The sequence below is a fragment of the Leptidea sinapis genome, chromosome 14, assembly GCF_905404315.1.
Source record: "Leptidea sinapis chromosome 14, ilLepSina1.1, whole genome shotgun sequence".
Taxonomy (NCBI): Eukaryota; Metazoa; Arthropoda; class Insecta; order Lepidoptera; family Pieridae; genus Leptidea; species Leptidea sinapis.
Window position 1 is genome coordinate 12,437,813 of NC_066278.1, and position 15,904 is coordinate 12,453,716.

At 33.8% G+C, this 15,904-nt stretch overlaps 1 protein-coding gene across 5 annotated transcripts in view; it reads left to right on the forward strand.

The window, feature by feature from the left end:
* The window catches only part of LOC126967981 (CUGBP Elav-like family member 2), a 510,078-nt gene that overhangs the window by 77,094 nt on the left and 417,080 nt on the right, over window positions 1-15,904 (forward strand). For all 5 annotated transcript variants that reach the window (XM_050812728.1, XM_050812724.1, XM_050812725.1 and 2 more), the window contains one exon: window positions 196-262. Coding sequence is in view for 4 of the 5 variants with exons in the window: in XM_050812724.1 (XP_050668681.1) it covers window positions 219-262 (44 nt within the window). In the remaining variant the exon portion in view is untranslated. The remainder of the gene's footprint in view (window positions 1-195; window positions 263-15,904) is intronic.

Consider the following 15,904-nt stretch of genomic DNA (forward strand, 5'->3'; position numbering starts at 1 on the left):
AATACATTCTTTGATTTCCTCTTTTTGGCTCTGTCTTTTAACGATTTATATATATATTTAGGTTGCCTATTTGTAATTCCGATTACTACAACCACTGTTACTTTATAATGTATCGTGGATCACGAATTTGGTACCGCTTACATGAAAATAATAATTTCATTGGAAAAAAATAGTATATATTTTTTTTTGTTTCAGATTTTTTGCAGTACATCGGAGATATGGAGATACAGGACTACAAGTCACTGGCTGGAATAACAGAAAGGTAAGAAAGAATTGCAAAATATTGATAAAGTGTGTACATACATAATATAAATATTTAAATTATATAAAGAAAATTGGGAAGAGGGATTTCTTCATAGAGCAACAATCGAAATCGGTGACATAGTTATTCGAAGAAAGTTGTTCAGTCGAAATAAGTTGAAAATATCTGTATTTATTTTTGTACCCTTATGATATATTTTTAGTTTGAATAAGTATCTAGTTTTAGTGTGTTGCGAATATAATAAACCCATAATAACCGTTATCATATTGTGAAGACTTTATTATAACGTTTTTCGGGAATTTTATTATGTAAGTTAACAATTGTTATAATAATTTTTAGACAAAATATGTACATTCTAAATTAAATTCTAGGTTGTTTCAACTAACTTTAGTGATAACAAACATGTTAAAGTACCGATTAAGCAAAAAATGAGTTACACCATTTGACAATTTTAGATGAAGTAATAAATTTAACTGTTAACCACAACCGGTTAAAGCTATTGCTTATATTATAAAGCTAAATAGCGACCTGATAAAAGTTAAAAACAACGATATTAACTTGGTCTTGACTTATCACTTTTTTAACTGAAACTACGCCAACGAATACCATGTTGCAACACATTCCGCAGTCTATGTTAAGTCAGTGTTACTGTTAACGTCAAAATTGACTTAAACTTTAACTATAACAGCTAATATGATGCAACCCAGCCTAAGTATTCAACTTAAAATCTTATAACACCTTCGTTATGCTATATCATAATATACACGTCAAAAGTCGTCACAAGTTTAATATGGAGACGAGTGCTCTTTGCAGTTATTCGGAGCCTTTATTACTCGTTCTTTATTGTTATTCTTGATATGAGTGGCTACGCTTTTTGTTCGTGAAAAGTTGTATCTTGAGGTATAAGAGTGAGACTTTTTATGGCTTTCATAGTCTTGTTTGTGAATGAAAATTCTCGTGCAAATTTATTAATACTTTCGTGCTCGTTTCAAGGACTTTGACTTTGCTTGCAACCGTAAAATAAAATAACCTCACACGAACGGACAAAGTTTAACTTCGATACTTACGGTTAAATTATCACACGGTTTTTAATTCTTTGTTTATTTATTACGTAGACTCTGGTCAGTGCACCCCTCATCGTGTATCAGTTCAAAACATTTGACCGCGTGCAACGCTCGAATAGTCGTAATCCTCTCCTATGTGAAAGGCTCAAATCAAATTAAATCGAATCAATATCACTTTATTCGTGTAGGTCAAGGATATGACACTTATGAATATCAAAAATTTTCTTTTCCTTTTAATGTTTAATGTAAACATTTACCACCACTTCGGAAAGGGTTGCGCTTTAATGAGAAGAAGTGGCATGAAACTCATTACAGCTTCATCGCTTTACAAATCATTTCAATTTCAATGCGTTATATAATGAATGTGATGAAACAAAATTAGTGAAACTTCAAATAACTAATGCCTTACACGAGTAAGTTAAGAAAGTAAATGTAAATTAATAAGTAAAAACAAGAGTGATTGAGTAGATGCATCAATCTACACACACAGTCAATAAATAAAAGTATTTTGCGATCATTTTAGTAGCGATTGTAAAAAATATAATATCATTGATCACTTGGCGTTATGTGGGGACGTCACTTCATTGTGCGTGTTCTATCGCATATAGTGTTCCGGAGAGCTGTTTTATCTGATTCCTACCGCTTATATTTACCTAGGCCACAACTACAAAATAATCAGGATATCATTTTCAGTTTTCTCCTACGAATAGCCAAATTATAGAATGAGCTTCCTTCTGCGATGTTTCCAGCACGATACGGCATTATGTACTTAAAAAAGCGCGTACACTTTGCTAAAACGCTGCCAACGCTTCTGCTGTTCCCCTCTTGTAGCAGGAGAGCGCAGGCAGAGGTGATCACTTAACATCAGGTACGCTCGTTCGTTCTCCTTTTCCATAAAAAAGAATATTAAACTTACATTTGTGTTACGTCTTTGTTGATTAAAGAGACAATATTTAACAAGTCTTTTGATCATTCAAGTATTGATATTGAAATTTTTTCCCTTTTATAATTTATATGTCTAGATAGCGCATTGCTGCTGGACAACCGTTGAAAACAGGCCAGGCTTATTTCGTTAGTGTGCGTGACAAGCTACTTCTTACAGTCGTGATTTGTATGTCACTTTGTGCTAGTCCTAATTCTTAATGTCTTTCGACGTTTACGCAGTTGGCATAGTCTATCTAGATGTATAATTGATCTAAGATCTATAAGATAAGCTTTTTTAAAAGTCGTCAGATCTAACAAACAATAGACGTACCTTGTGAAAATTATTCAACAGTTTATAAAAATTGTTATTCTCTGAAGTTATGTTACTTTCGGACATTTAATTCAGACGCACTACACGGTTATATTAAAACCCAGACCTGACGTCGTTGTTACGGTATTCAAAACAAGTATCATAAACCTTTTGCCTTGTACTTTCCCCGGGGCGTAAAAAGAAGAGGGGAGTCCCAGGCCCATGGGTGTCCTAAGAGGCGACTAAGGACTTTTTAGAAGTGGGAGAGTCCCGCTGCCGTCTAATGACGTCAACACAATCGGGTCAGACTCGTCCGGGTTAATTACCACACTCGCACAGAATACCGGCGTGAAGTAGCGGCCTAGTGCCGCTATGTTTCGCATAGGTTAGTGTCGACGACCGGAGACCGGCTGTGAACGGCTGAATCACTTGGTGTTGCGAAGAGACATCGCTTCATTGTGTATCCCTGTACCGCATTTATCATGGGGGGTGTTCCGAAGAGCTGTTTTACCTGATTCCTGCCGCCGAATTCCATCTTCGCACGACACTCCATAAGTTAGGATATCATCCCCAACACCTGGATGTGTGGCGGTCCTCCACAGTGCGGTTTTCAAGGAGCTTTCTTCCACGTACTACAAAGCTGTGGAATGAACTTCCTTGTGCGGTGTTTCCGGGACGATACGACATGGGTACCTTCAAAAAAGGCGCGTAAACCTTCCTTCAAGGCTGTCAACGCTCCTGTGATTCTTCTGGTGTTGCAAGAGAATGTTCAAGGCGCTGATCATTTAACACCAGGTGACCCGTACGCTCGTTTGTCCTCTATTAGTCTCTCGGTAGTCTTGTAGACTTGTACGCTATTATTCTCTTCAATTAATATATAAAGTATATAGGAAAGCAATGGCAATAATTTGTAATATGTTGCGTGATAGGGTATTGTTATGCAAATATATAGATAAATAAAATTAAATATGATAAGTGGTATATGATTAAGTATTTAGTGGAAGCAACATTTTTTTCCACTAAATTGCGTGAACCTTTTAATATTCCAAATACACTTGATTTTTTTTGATTTGAAATATTTATTCTTTCAACTTATTTTGAGTCAAATATCGAAAAAAGAGCCCTTATTTTCAATCAAAAATTCTCACGTCCAAATATAAAAAAGTCGGTGGACTTTTTGTTCATTGAAATATCTACTTTTTGATGGTGTGAAAAAAAATATGTTAAAATATTAAATGACTATGATACATTTTCAGAAAATGTAAGCCCATCAAAAGAAATTTCATAGAGAATTCGTACCTGTTTTTTCGTAGCAGAAAATATATGGATAACAATTAAACAAATCTATTTATAAATAAAAACAGAATAATATAACACTTAACTATTATCCTTTTTACATTTATAAATAAATTTGATTAATTGTAATCCATATTTTTGCTGCTACAAAATAACAGATATGAATTCTCTTTGTTCTGTTGTGATGCTGGTTATAATTATAATGGTGAAAATAAACGAAAGAATCCGGGTTAAGTCAGTAAGATTTCATTTTTCTAACAGAACTAATATACTGACACAACTATTGACAACAACAGTCAAAACATAAAAATGAAAACTTCAAAAACAAAACAAAGTTATAGCACGAAAATATCACGACATACATGGACCTAACGGTAATGAAACCACAAACCGTACTGACGCAACAGGACGAGCGCGAGGGGGTGAAGGGAAACGGGAGGGGGCTTCACGTTCCAGCGAGGTCCAGAGATATTTATTTTATTTTTGATTTTTTTTTTATTATTATGGCAATACATCGTTTGCTGGGTCAGCTAGTAATATAATATATAAGAGATTGACTCATTACAATATCTCCGGAACCGTAGCACAAAGAGACTTGAAATTAGTTATGAATATTGCTTTTGTCAAGTAGGGGCCAGCAAGTAGTGGTCAGATAGTCTACATATTAGTACGCTATATGCGCAGGCATAGTATCATTGCTGGCATAGCATCCACGTGGACGAAGTCGGGGCCTGCAGCTAGTGTATTAATATTTGCTAATAATTACTAAGGCTTCAACTTCAATTACTCATCTTATAGGAAAACAAGACATAATATCCTTATAATCCGAAAGTCACAAAATCTTTCCGAGCACAAAACACAAGTGGGTTGTTTCTTACAAAGGGCCTGTTCAGGTCCCCTTCGCAGACGGATGTCATCCATCTTGTTTTTATTTTCCCCTCATCCAGATTACCGTATTCGTCAAAGTGCAATATCATCAAATCACTGTGAAAGAAGTTTCATGATTCGGATGGCGGGATAAAATATTACTCGGGGCAAGCTTCACTTCTATAAGGTCGAGTAGTTAGGATTGTGAAACAGTAAATGCGTTGCTATAGTTTTTAATCCACAACGCACAAAAAATTCGGTCTGTGGCATCGTTAACTATCACATTGAAAGTTGGATTTTAATGCGATGTTCTTATGTAGGTATATACTGAAACGCTGATAATATGACGGTGGGTGTTTATAACTTTTTTATATAATATGTTACGGCATATAGTCGAAGTGCGGCGAAATCTAGTTTAAGCCGGCTACACCTGGGTGAAGCCAGTCATATGCGATAAAACTTAGATGTATCCTATTGTATTCGGTCAAAACTAGACTAAGCCTTCATCACAACAGCCGCCCATCGTTGATTAAATAGTCCCTTTTTTGAAACGTGATATTTAAAAAAATTGGGATTGCACATCGGGAGTGCCGTCAAAAGTGAAAACATGAACATTAACGGTGTCCATTTTTGAATATTTTTTGAATGCTTATGGAATAATTTCGCACGAATTGCTTTATTTATCAGTAAAAATGTACGAGCTTTTATCTGGTTAAATGCAATATTCATTTATTGCGCTGCGCTATCGTACACAAAAATGACAATTAATATTACGTAAAAAAATTAACACTTCAGAACTATTACAATTATTTGACATTAAAAGGTATATCTCTCAGAAACATCAGCTTTCATCTATAATAAACTGTAAAAATATTTCACGGCTGAGATTCGATCCCTTGACCTCGCGGTGTTTCGGCTTCGCAATCACAATGATTCAACCACTGGTCCAATGACCGAATGATCATTAACTTGAAGTAGCAGAACTATATTTAGAAGTATAAATCTATCATCCAAAATAACAACGACTGTCTTACAAATTTTCGATCTGACCACTTGTCCTGACGCGAGTTTAACGTATTATACCCATCCCAAGAAAAGTGCTCAACGCCGCTAAAGAAGTGTTCACTTTAAAAACCAGTTTGTTCTCATTACTATATATATATATACAAGAGAAGAGAAAACCTAATTAGGCCATACGAAATACATCTGTTTTTTATATATTATATTCATAAATTTACACACACATACATTTACATACACTTAATCATAATTGTGTATGTGTGGTAAATTTTTCTTTATCTGATCACGTTTTCCAATAAGACTCGATCAGACTTTATCCGAGTTCGCGTAACATAACCGAGCGTGAGAGGTCATTCACATTCAACACACACAAAATAAAGTGATAAGCGTGCCTTTAGAAGTCACTTCCAAACTGCAATACATTCAATTCGATGTTAGTCTGGTACTAGTTAATATTTTGATAATCGCTTTATATCATCTCATGGTGGAGTAAGCCTTATAGCCCTGATAGCACCTTATGCCGAGTCACTCAAGACGTATTTCATGGTACGTCGACTCACGAAATGATATTGTCGGATATATGATTTTCAGCTGTTACAAATGTATCATATACTGCACCTTACTAATGGGATAATACGTTTTATCCCGATGAGGATTCTGAAATTCTTAAAGTAAAATTGAGAAATGTATTTTCGTATAATGTCTACAACTAATTACCCTAAATTTGTTAGTGAAATTGTTTGCTGAAAAAGTTTATTTTATTAAGTATGTAGGATTTGTCTTTTCCTCCAAAAAATACCTCGGAAGTTTCATCTATACATATAAAAATGAATTGCTGTTCGTTAGTCTCGCTAAAACTCGAGACCGGCTGGACCGATTTGGCAAATTTAGGTCTTGAATTATTTGTGGAAGTCCAGAGAAGGTTTAAAAGATGAATAAATAGGAAAATGCTCGGAATGAAATAAAAACAACAAATTTGTTCTTCCTTTGATATGTCCATACATAATTTCTAAGAGAGAATTTATTGACGCACGGTTTGACAGTATCAATTTCAATTTCAGTGAAACAATTTTATTACGACAGCAGGGTGCATATTTTACAAAGTAATTCTTGCTGTTATGATATATTACTGACAAGTTCATAAAAAACATTATTTTATTTATTATATACAGAACAACGTCTGTCGGGTCAACTAGTTTTATTATAAATATTTGGTGTTAGTGGAGCTTCAATCAGTGGAAATAAAACTGAATCTCCTTCACTGAATCTTGGGCTCAAATGTTAAAATACAAGTAAAATCAGAATTTATAGATGAATAATTTCTACCACAAAAAATCTTTGAATATTTTGAGGATATTATCAATCTGGGTGGTGAACAGGTCATAAGATGGATGGTTTTTTCTCCAACTCCAACTCATGTGATAATCTGTAACAAAATTTCCAAATCAAATCAAAAAGATTGTATTTCGTAGGTAAATTGCATTACACTTGAAATATGTAATTTTTTCATACAGCTCGTTCGGAAGGCTCGTTAGAGAAGAACGTGCAATAAACTCTTAGGTTGCTCTTTTCAAAACAGAATGGTATTAAAAGTTCTTATTTTCAATTACATTTACAGATCATTTCAATTACAATGTATGCAAAGTGAAGCAACAAAACTACTCAAACGTCAATTACTAAATGCCTTACACGAGTAAGTCAAGAAATGTAAATTAATAAAAAAAAAACACAGTTATAAATATTGAGTACATACATATAGTAAAATACAGTTGATGCATCAATCCACACATACCGTAAATAAAATGAAGGCATTATGAAAGTATTTTATTAGCTATTATATTATATAAAAAAATATATAATAACTTAAATTAAAAAAATAAAGGAAATAAAAAACATAATGCAGATTCGGTTACATTATAAGATATAAATTACTTATTAATTTTTTATTAGTAGTTTACATAGTATTTTTTTCAGAAATCATTATTTGCAAACGTATGTTATTTTCTTGCTTTACATGCCTTTAAGATAGTTATATTATGTTATTAGGTTATATATGATAGTTATACCACGGACGAGTAAAAAAATAAGGACTCCGTTTCAGCTTAAATAGCAGTGAGGCACCAAAACAAGCCGATAAACGCGTAAATACATAGCCCCACGCATACACTTACACTAATACAAGCCGATCGGCCGCCATTATGTGATATGCCATCGTCAGTGACAGATCAGTTTGCGTCGAAATAAAATATTTTAAAAATGCTGTCGTGCGTTGTGAAATAGTGTAAAATCAATAATATAAAAGTATTTGTGGACATATTATGATTATTTAAGGGAGAAAAAATTGTAACCGCACACACACTAGCATAAAGGTGCATCACTTGCTAATATCACGGCGCGGAGTCCTTCTTTTTTTACTAGTCCGTGAGTTTTGCATAAAAAATTCTAGTATCTATATATATTTTGTGTATTGATATTTGCTACTATAATCAAATGATCTTAGAGAGTTATCACCTAGTATAAATATATAATTTCTGTTATTGTGTAATCCAAAACTCCAATCAAAACTATCTAATATTTCTCCGCTTTCTGGTTGAGATAATTTTCTTTTCTTGGATAATAACTATGAATCGGCGGCTATAATTAAAACAAAATTTCTTCTTTACAAAATATGTTAACTTGAGGATCTGTAAGGGCTAGTCATCACTCGTTCACGCAAGTTAGAGCATGTGATCCAATGATGCATAAGGTCAGCTACACATGAGTTTCACGAATGGCTGCCGCTCCGCCCAGGCGATGAAACTAGGCTGTGGAAGCTATTCTTAGCCAGTGGATGTTGGCCTTAATTATCGTATGGTCTAAAGTATAAAAATACTGAACACTTTTTAAAGAAAAGGAGAACAAACGAGCGTACGAGTTACGTGATGTTAAGTGATCACCGCCGCCCACATTATCTGGCAACACCAGAAGAATCAAGGAGCCTTTAAGGATTAAAAAGATATTCGCGCTATTTATAACCTAGGTCCTAAAGAATCATTAAGAGGAAAATTTTAAGTCATGAATATAATAATTAATTCTTAATTTATTATTAAAAAATTATGCCCGGAGGAAGATTAGCGCATTTACTGGAAACTTTGATAATATTAATGTGTGAACACCAGGAAAAGCCAAAAACTTGTTATGCCTAATACTCGGTTAGGACGAGTTGGTAAGTCATATTTTGTAAGATGAACCTAATGAACACGATCCCAGAAAATGTATAAAATAATGTATTTTGAAATTCAAAAGACTTTTTAAAAAAGGCTTGAAAATATTACTATTATACAAATGAATCCAACAACCACCTCGTGAACAAAGTAAATATTTTCGTAATATCGCTTACAAATTAGGCCACACTACGTTTAGTTATACTGAGAGAATATATTGACGCTGTGAATCTACAAGGGAAAATTATAATGTATTAAGTTGATTGTTGCGTGATAATCTAATATATAAAATTCTCGTGTCATGTTTTTTTGACATTTTTTTTAAATTAGTTTGATTATGAGTCAGCATTAAAAAATACATACAACTTTTGTATCGCGATTTTAATATCGGCAGTAAAACGTTTGCTAGGTCAGCTAGTCTAATATATAAAATTCTCGTGTCATGGTGTTAAAAATTGAACTCCTCCGAAACGGCTTGACCGATTCTCATGAAATTTTGAGTGCATATTGGGTAGGTCTGAGAATCAGACAACATCTATTTTTCATCCCACAAAATGTTAAGGGTGGTCCACACGATTTTTTTTTAATTTTTTTGACCTTTTCTCAAATTTGTTTGATTATGAGCATGAGCATTAAAAAAAATACAACTGCAAATTTTCACTCATCTACGAACAACAGCTACTTTTGTATCGCGATTTTAATATCGGGAATACAACGTTTGCTGGTTCAGCTAGTATATATATAAACATCATAAACGTCTGTTATATTTTTTAATTTTTATAGTACAGTTTTTATGGGATTGGAGGAGCGTATTGATCACCTGATGGTAAAATTTCACAACTGCTCATGCAGAAACAGAGGAATGAAAGGAGAGTTGCCAGACGTAAGTGGGTATGAGCGCCTTTTTGAAGGTATTATTATTTGAATATATATCTTATCGACTTGTGAACACCACGCAAAAAAATTGTTTGTACTCGTTCCGTAGTTACTGAACGTGGAAAATGATGAAGGGACGCTATTCATCGGCTAGTGAGGATGATGTATAAATTATCCGGGTGTAGGATTCAGTACCAGGTATGAATGAGGTTCGGAACAGTCCCTGTGATAAGTGCGGTAAAAGTCGCACAGTGACAAAATACAGCAAATATTGTATGTATTTGTTAAAATACGTCCTTGTTTTTGTTGTGATTGGAGCAACACAAGTTTTAATAAGTCTCGTTTGAAAGATATCGGTGGCAGAACAATCAACGCGAGGTGTAGGGTGTCGGGTCGATAACCAATCAGCAGCCGGCAATGTTACCTGTTCTGATTAGCTGTCCAAGCGTCGGTGCTCAGTGCCAATATAATTTGTACCTCTCGATATTTTCCCAACAGATCGAGATTAATAATATAAAAGCAGGAGAGTTCCAGGATATCATGAACCAGTGTGCAAGCTTTGTACGTTTTTCATTGTCTAAATAAAGAGACATTTTACTGTACCTTCAAAGAAAAAGTCATATATCGTATGCGTATAAATATATGCGTACTTGTAATAAAATCTCTTTGAATTCTATATATTATATATGATATTGGCAACAACAAAAAAGAAAAAAGTTCAACATGCACCGCGAAATCATTTGTTACGTTTACGGACCTGATGCAGTGTCAGAAGAGAAGCGAAATGTTTATTAAAGCTATTTTAATCCGGAAATATGGTTCCTACACGAGTTCACTGAAGGAATGCTAATGAACCGTATAATCTTTGTCTTAATGAAGTTAAACTGTTTTTGAAGATATTGATAACTGGTGAAGAGTGAAGACCATGGGTTAGCTATCAATAAGTAGATGCTGTGTCTATGTGTGATTCGAAGGGCGTTTTTCATGATGAGGCTGTTCCGCTTATTACAAATACTTAGATTAAAGCTACAAGTTGAGATAAAGCAGCCGGAATAGATCATAATATGGTCTTTCAACACGATAACGTTAGACAACATATTTAGAAATCTTTCGGCAGTTTCATATTTACAACAATAAAGAACTGCCACTACCTATAACATGGCAATAAGTTATCGAACAAAATATCACAATAATATGAAGATTATTAGTAATTGTGACAGTAATCAAGACCATCATGTTCACGAAGCATCCTTACACAAAAAATCAATTCTTTAGAACTTGAATGAAATGGGTAATGCATTAAATATGCGATAATTTGTATTAACACAGTTTATTTTTTATTACTGTTTATGTAATATTTGATATTATTTAAACACGATTCATGTATTGGATGCACCAGCACCTAATAATTTTTGTTATGTATGTTACAGCCAATGTAAAATAGTCTATTTGATTGAAAATAGTGGCCGTTGAGTTTCTTGTATGTTCTTCTCACGAGCTCTACTTTTACCGAACATATACCCCCTTATTCATAATAGTCTGCTAACTTAAAGCATTGTTAATTCTCACTCTGTCTTCTTCTATTGACCTAAGTCAGAATGAGAAATAACACTCCTTAGCGGCTGTTTGATGTTAGCGTACCATTACGAATAAGGGGGATAGTAGATTCTGTAATTCAAAATACCTTAATATTTTTAATGACAATTCAAAAGCGCTTAGTTAAAGCCTGAGTGAATAAAGTTTATTTTACTTACAACACCTTGGGACTTCCCTATTCTTTTTATGCCCCGGGGAAGCGCAGGGCAAATCAGGGCATCACGACTCCTTAAATGTCACCACGTATCCTAGTCTATACTTGGACAAGACGTACTATCATATTCGTTATAGGACAGTGTAAGATAAAAATACTTAACAGTAAAAATACCCATTTCATACATTATATTATATTGTAAACCAAATTAACTATTGTTTTTGTAACTAGTTATGCCTGCAACGTTTTGATGTCGGTAGTAAATACTACCTAATGCCAATATAAATTTTGCATTAGCACTTACAACACAGTTCTTTTATAATCATTGATACAAACTAAAAAATGTTTCAGCGAATATATCTTACTGATTAATTATTTACTTATCTTGTTTTAATAATAACATGTTTGAAGTAGGTAGCTATTTTTCTATATTATATTAAGCATGCTGTATATGATCTTTTTGATTGTTATTAAATAATTAATAATGATTCCGTAATTTAATAATGCGGTGCGATGTAATATTAACTCGAGTCTTGTTTCTGTTATCTGGTATTAAATCGGAACGCTCCCGGCGCAGAGCCTATTTTCAATTACACAGAATGCTATTAACACTGTTTTCAGTAATATGGCAGGCGTTCGGGACACACCGCCTCAGGCTTCGCTGCGACACGTGAAAAGAACAGTTTAATTAATACGGCTGGGGCTGTCGATGTAGCAGACAATTCACACTTCCAGATGTTAACACTGATTCGCAATAATGTACTATCTACAAAATTGAATCGCGACCCACCTTAATGTTATTTCCCTACAGTCATAATAAACAAGTTGGTCGAAATTAGCTTGAACATATATTTTCTAAGTAACTGTTATTATTTTATTCGACACCATTATTTTGTCATACAATCTTTTTCATCCAATTCCAATATATATACATATAAACAGCAAAGTGGGCCGTGAATCAATTTTAATGATACAAGTTATGTTATGAATAGGCTTCTTGCGACTCATTTATCGAATAAAGAAATCGTTTCGTCTTACAATGTATCAATAGTGTTAACCAGCAAAAAACCGCCTTTAAATCAAAGAATGGAGATAGTAACAAATAGCCTATTCATGTCCTGGATATTAATTAATGTTTTCTGTACTTATATATTATGTACAGCTGGTTTTTCTTTCGATATACTATGAAACTTCTAAGCCGATCGGTATAATACTTATTACCATAACATGCAGCGTGTTTTGGAGAAGGTTAGTTTAACTACTTAAATAAATAAAATCAACATCACTTTATTCATGTTACACTGATGTAGTTACACTGATGAATATCAAAAGTAATTTATCTGATATCTATAATTGTTTAACATACCCATACACTCGCAACATAAAATTTTTATAATTCAGTCAATGACTTTTCATTACATATGACAATTTATACAATGAGCGGGCCCGGGGTCCTTAATAAAACAACGTTTTGCCAAACAAAACAACGCCGGGTCAACTCTAGTGGCTTTGCCAATTAATTAGTTGACATTCCTAAATTCATTCCACGAAAGCGCAAAACAATTTTACTGTGAAGATAGTTGTAGAAGAACTAATCAGAGATACACCAATACAAAATTGTATAATATGGAATCAAAATTTTTGAGCTATTAACTTCAATTATTTCGAACAAGAAACAGTTTTTCTATAAAATGGAACTATACATATAATATGAAATTGTTGAACACAGCAACTCGCCTATAAGTCCTGTGGTTCATAAACATAATGGTAAAGTGATTGTTGATGACAAGCTGCCGCTGAATTCCACATTCGCACGATACGCCACAAGTTAGGATATCATCCCCACCATCTGGATCTGTCTCCACAGTATGTTTTTCAAGGAGCTTTCTTCCACGTACTACAAACATGTTGAATGAACTTCCTTGTGCGGTGTTTCCGGGACGATACGACCTAGGTGCCTTCAAAAAAAGCGTACACTTTCCTTAAAGGCTGGCAACGCTTCTGTGATTCTTCTGGTGTTGAAAGAATGTGGGCGGCGGTGATCACTTAACACCAGGTGAACCGTACGCTCGTTTTTCCTCCTTTTCCATAAAAAAACATATAAAGTAAATGTCAAGGTAGACATTACTTTTTTATTGTTTACATAAACTTTGAAATCAACTACATGTGTGACTGAGGTTAATAGAAGTCGAGAAAGTAATTGTCTGAATTGGTTACTCGTACCATGTGTTGCCTCACAAATAGTAATAATAAAGAAAAAGTTTATACGGTTTTAATCACAAAATAAGCCAATTTTTTCGATTTCTTGACAATAAATCGGTTTTTCCTCGTTTTGTTATAATACTTGTATCTATGTAATTGCTAAAATTAAAATTTTGCTTGAAATTATACTCTAACAAAAATCATAATGTCATTTCGCATATTTAGGGATCGAAAAATATAAATTGCGGATGTAAAAAAAATATTTATGCTTAATTAAAAAGTCAACCCCTTGAATTATATTGTTAAGGTAGCTAATGGATAACCATATTACATTGTTAAACAACTTGATTTTAGTTTATTTTAGTGAAAAATAAATTGCAATCATATACAATACTAGCTGACCCGGCAAACGTTGTTTTGCCATATAAAGTATAATTCACGCGATAGTTTTATAAGTAATAAAATATTGCCTATATTATAGCCTGTACATCATTTTGTTCTATTGTCAATAGTTTTTGCAGCGCACGCAAAAATAGGTTTTCGATTTTACACCTTGTGTTACAAAATAGCAATTTTATTACGGATCCCTAATTTTGAAAAACATAGCCTTCCTCGATAAATGGACTACCCAACACTGAAAGAATCATTCAAATCGGACCAGTAATACCAGAGATTAGCGCGTTCAAACAAACAAACAAACACTGCAGCTTTATAATATTAGTATAGATTATATACGTTTATATAGAGCCTCTACGTATGTATGACAACAGGCTAGGTTTACTTTTGTATGCATGACAGCCTCGTCTTACTTTGTATTAGAGTGCGTGCGTTGCTGAAAATAGAGGTTTACAGTTGGTCGCTACTTTTTTCGACGTTTTCACAGATTGCGATATCCATTAAATTATGTTCTAAAATTCTCTAAAAGTCCTCAAGTAACAATGTGATCATTAAAAACAGCGTATAAGAGGATATAAAATAAAATAGCATTCTCTATGATACATCAATGGATTCACACCATCTTTCATAAATAAGAATTATTGTTTTTTAAATTTATTCACACGTGTGCAACTATTGACATGTGCAAGCAAGATAAACGAAGTGCTAACGCATTCTGAAAATAACACACAGTGCTTACTTACGATTCAACGATTATTGTTGGCAATTTTAATATCGGCTAGACACACACGCTCGTGTTTTTAATAACTGTAATGAATGCAGCAAATATGATGTGAAAGTACACGTAGCACAAGTTGTATACGAGGTGCCAACGGTTTCGGGTCAGTTCATGTTAGCTATGAATTAGCGGAAACCTGTTATATCATATATATTATATATACACGTCGTGGTAGGCAGAGAGAACAGAACGCCACTTGCTTCTATCCTTACAAACCTCACACGTTTCCTCTACATTCATTACTCTTTTCATACATGTTCGCCGGTTCCGGGGGCTTCGGACCTTTTGTTTTTCAAAACGTCCCCAACATGGTCAAAGAATGTCCTATGAGGTCTTCCGCTACCGACTTACCGAGATATACTTGCCTTATATTATATTTGAATATCCGGACGACCGAGCCTTGCTCGGATTTTTCAGGATGTACAAAACTTGAACAAAAAAAACTAATAGAACACCTGGATTCGGACCGGGGTCTTCTGCATTCCGGATCACCCAAAGTCCCATCTGAGCTATTATAGTCTTGTCTATAGTTTTCACATCGTGATGACCACAACCGCTCTATCAAGAGTGTAACGACCTTTACCTTTGTATTCTAATGTTATTGTAGCTGTTTTTCATTAAAACACGGATAAAACTACATTTTTTTAAATTGAAACCTAGCTAGATCCATTTATCGCCCCCGAAACTACCTCTATACTAAATTTTATGAAAATCGTTGGAGCCGTTTCCAAGATTCAGATTATATACATATATATATACAAGAATTGCTCGTTTAATGATATTAGATTAGTCATTCTTTGAGACGTGGAGCGAATGTAAATATTTAGCATAGAAATTTAGTATTCCACTTCTGTAAGTTATGTCGGTAAAAGTCTTCTATTTTCGAAAAAAACTGCAAAAAAAATAAAATAAGCTGTAACGCAAATTACTGTAAATAATAAAAATTCAAATTACTG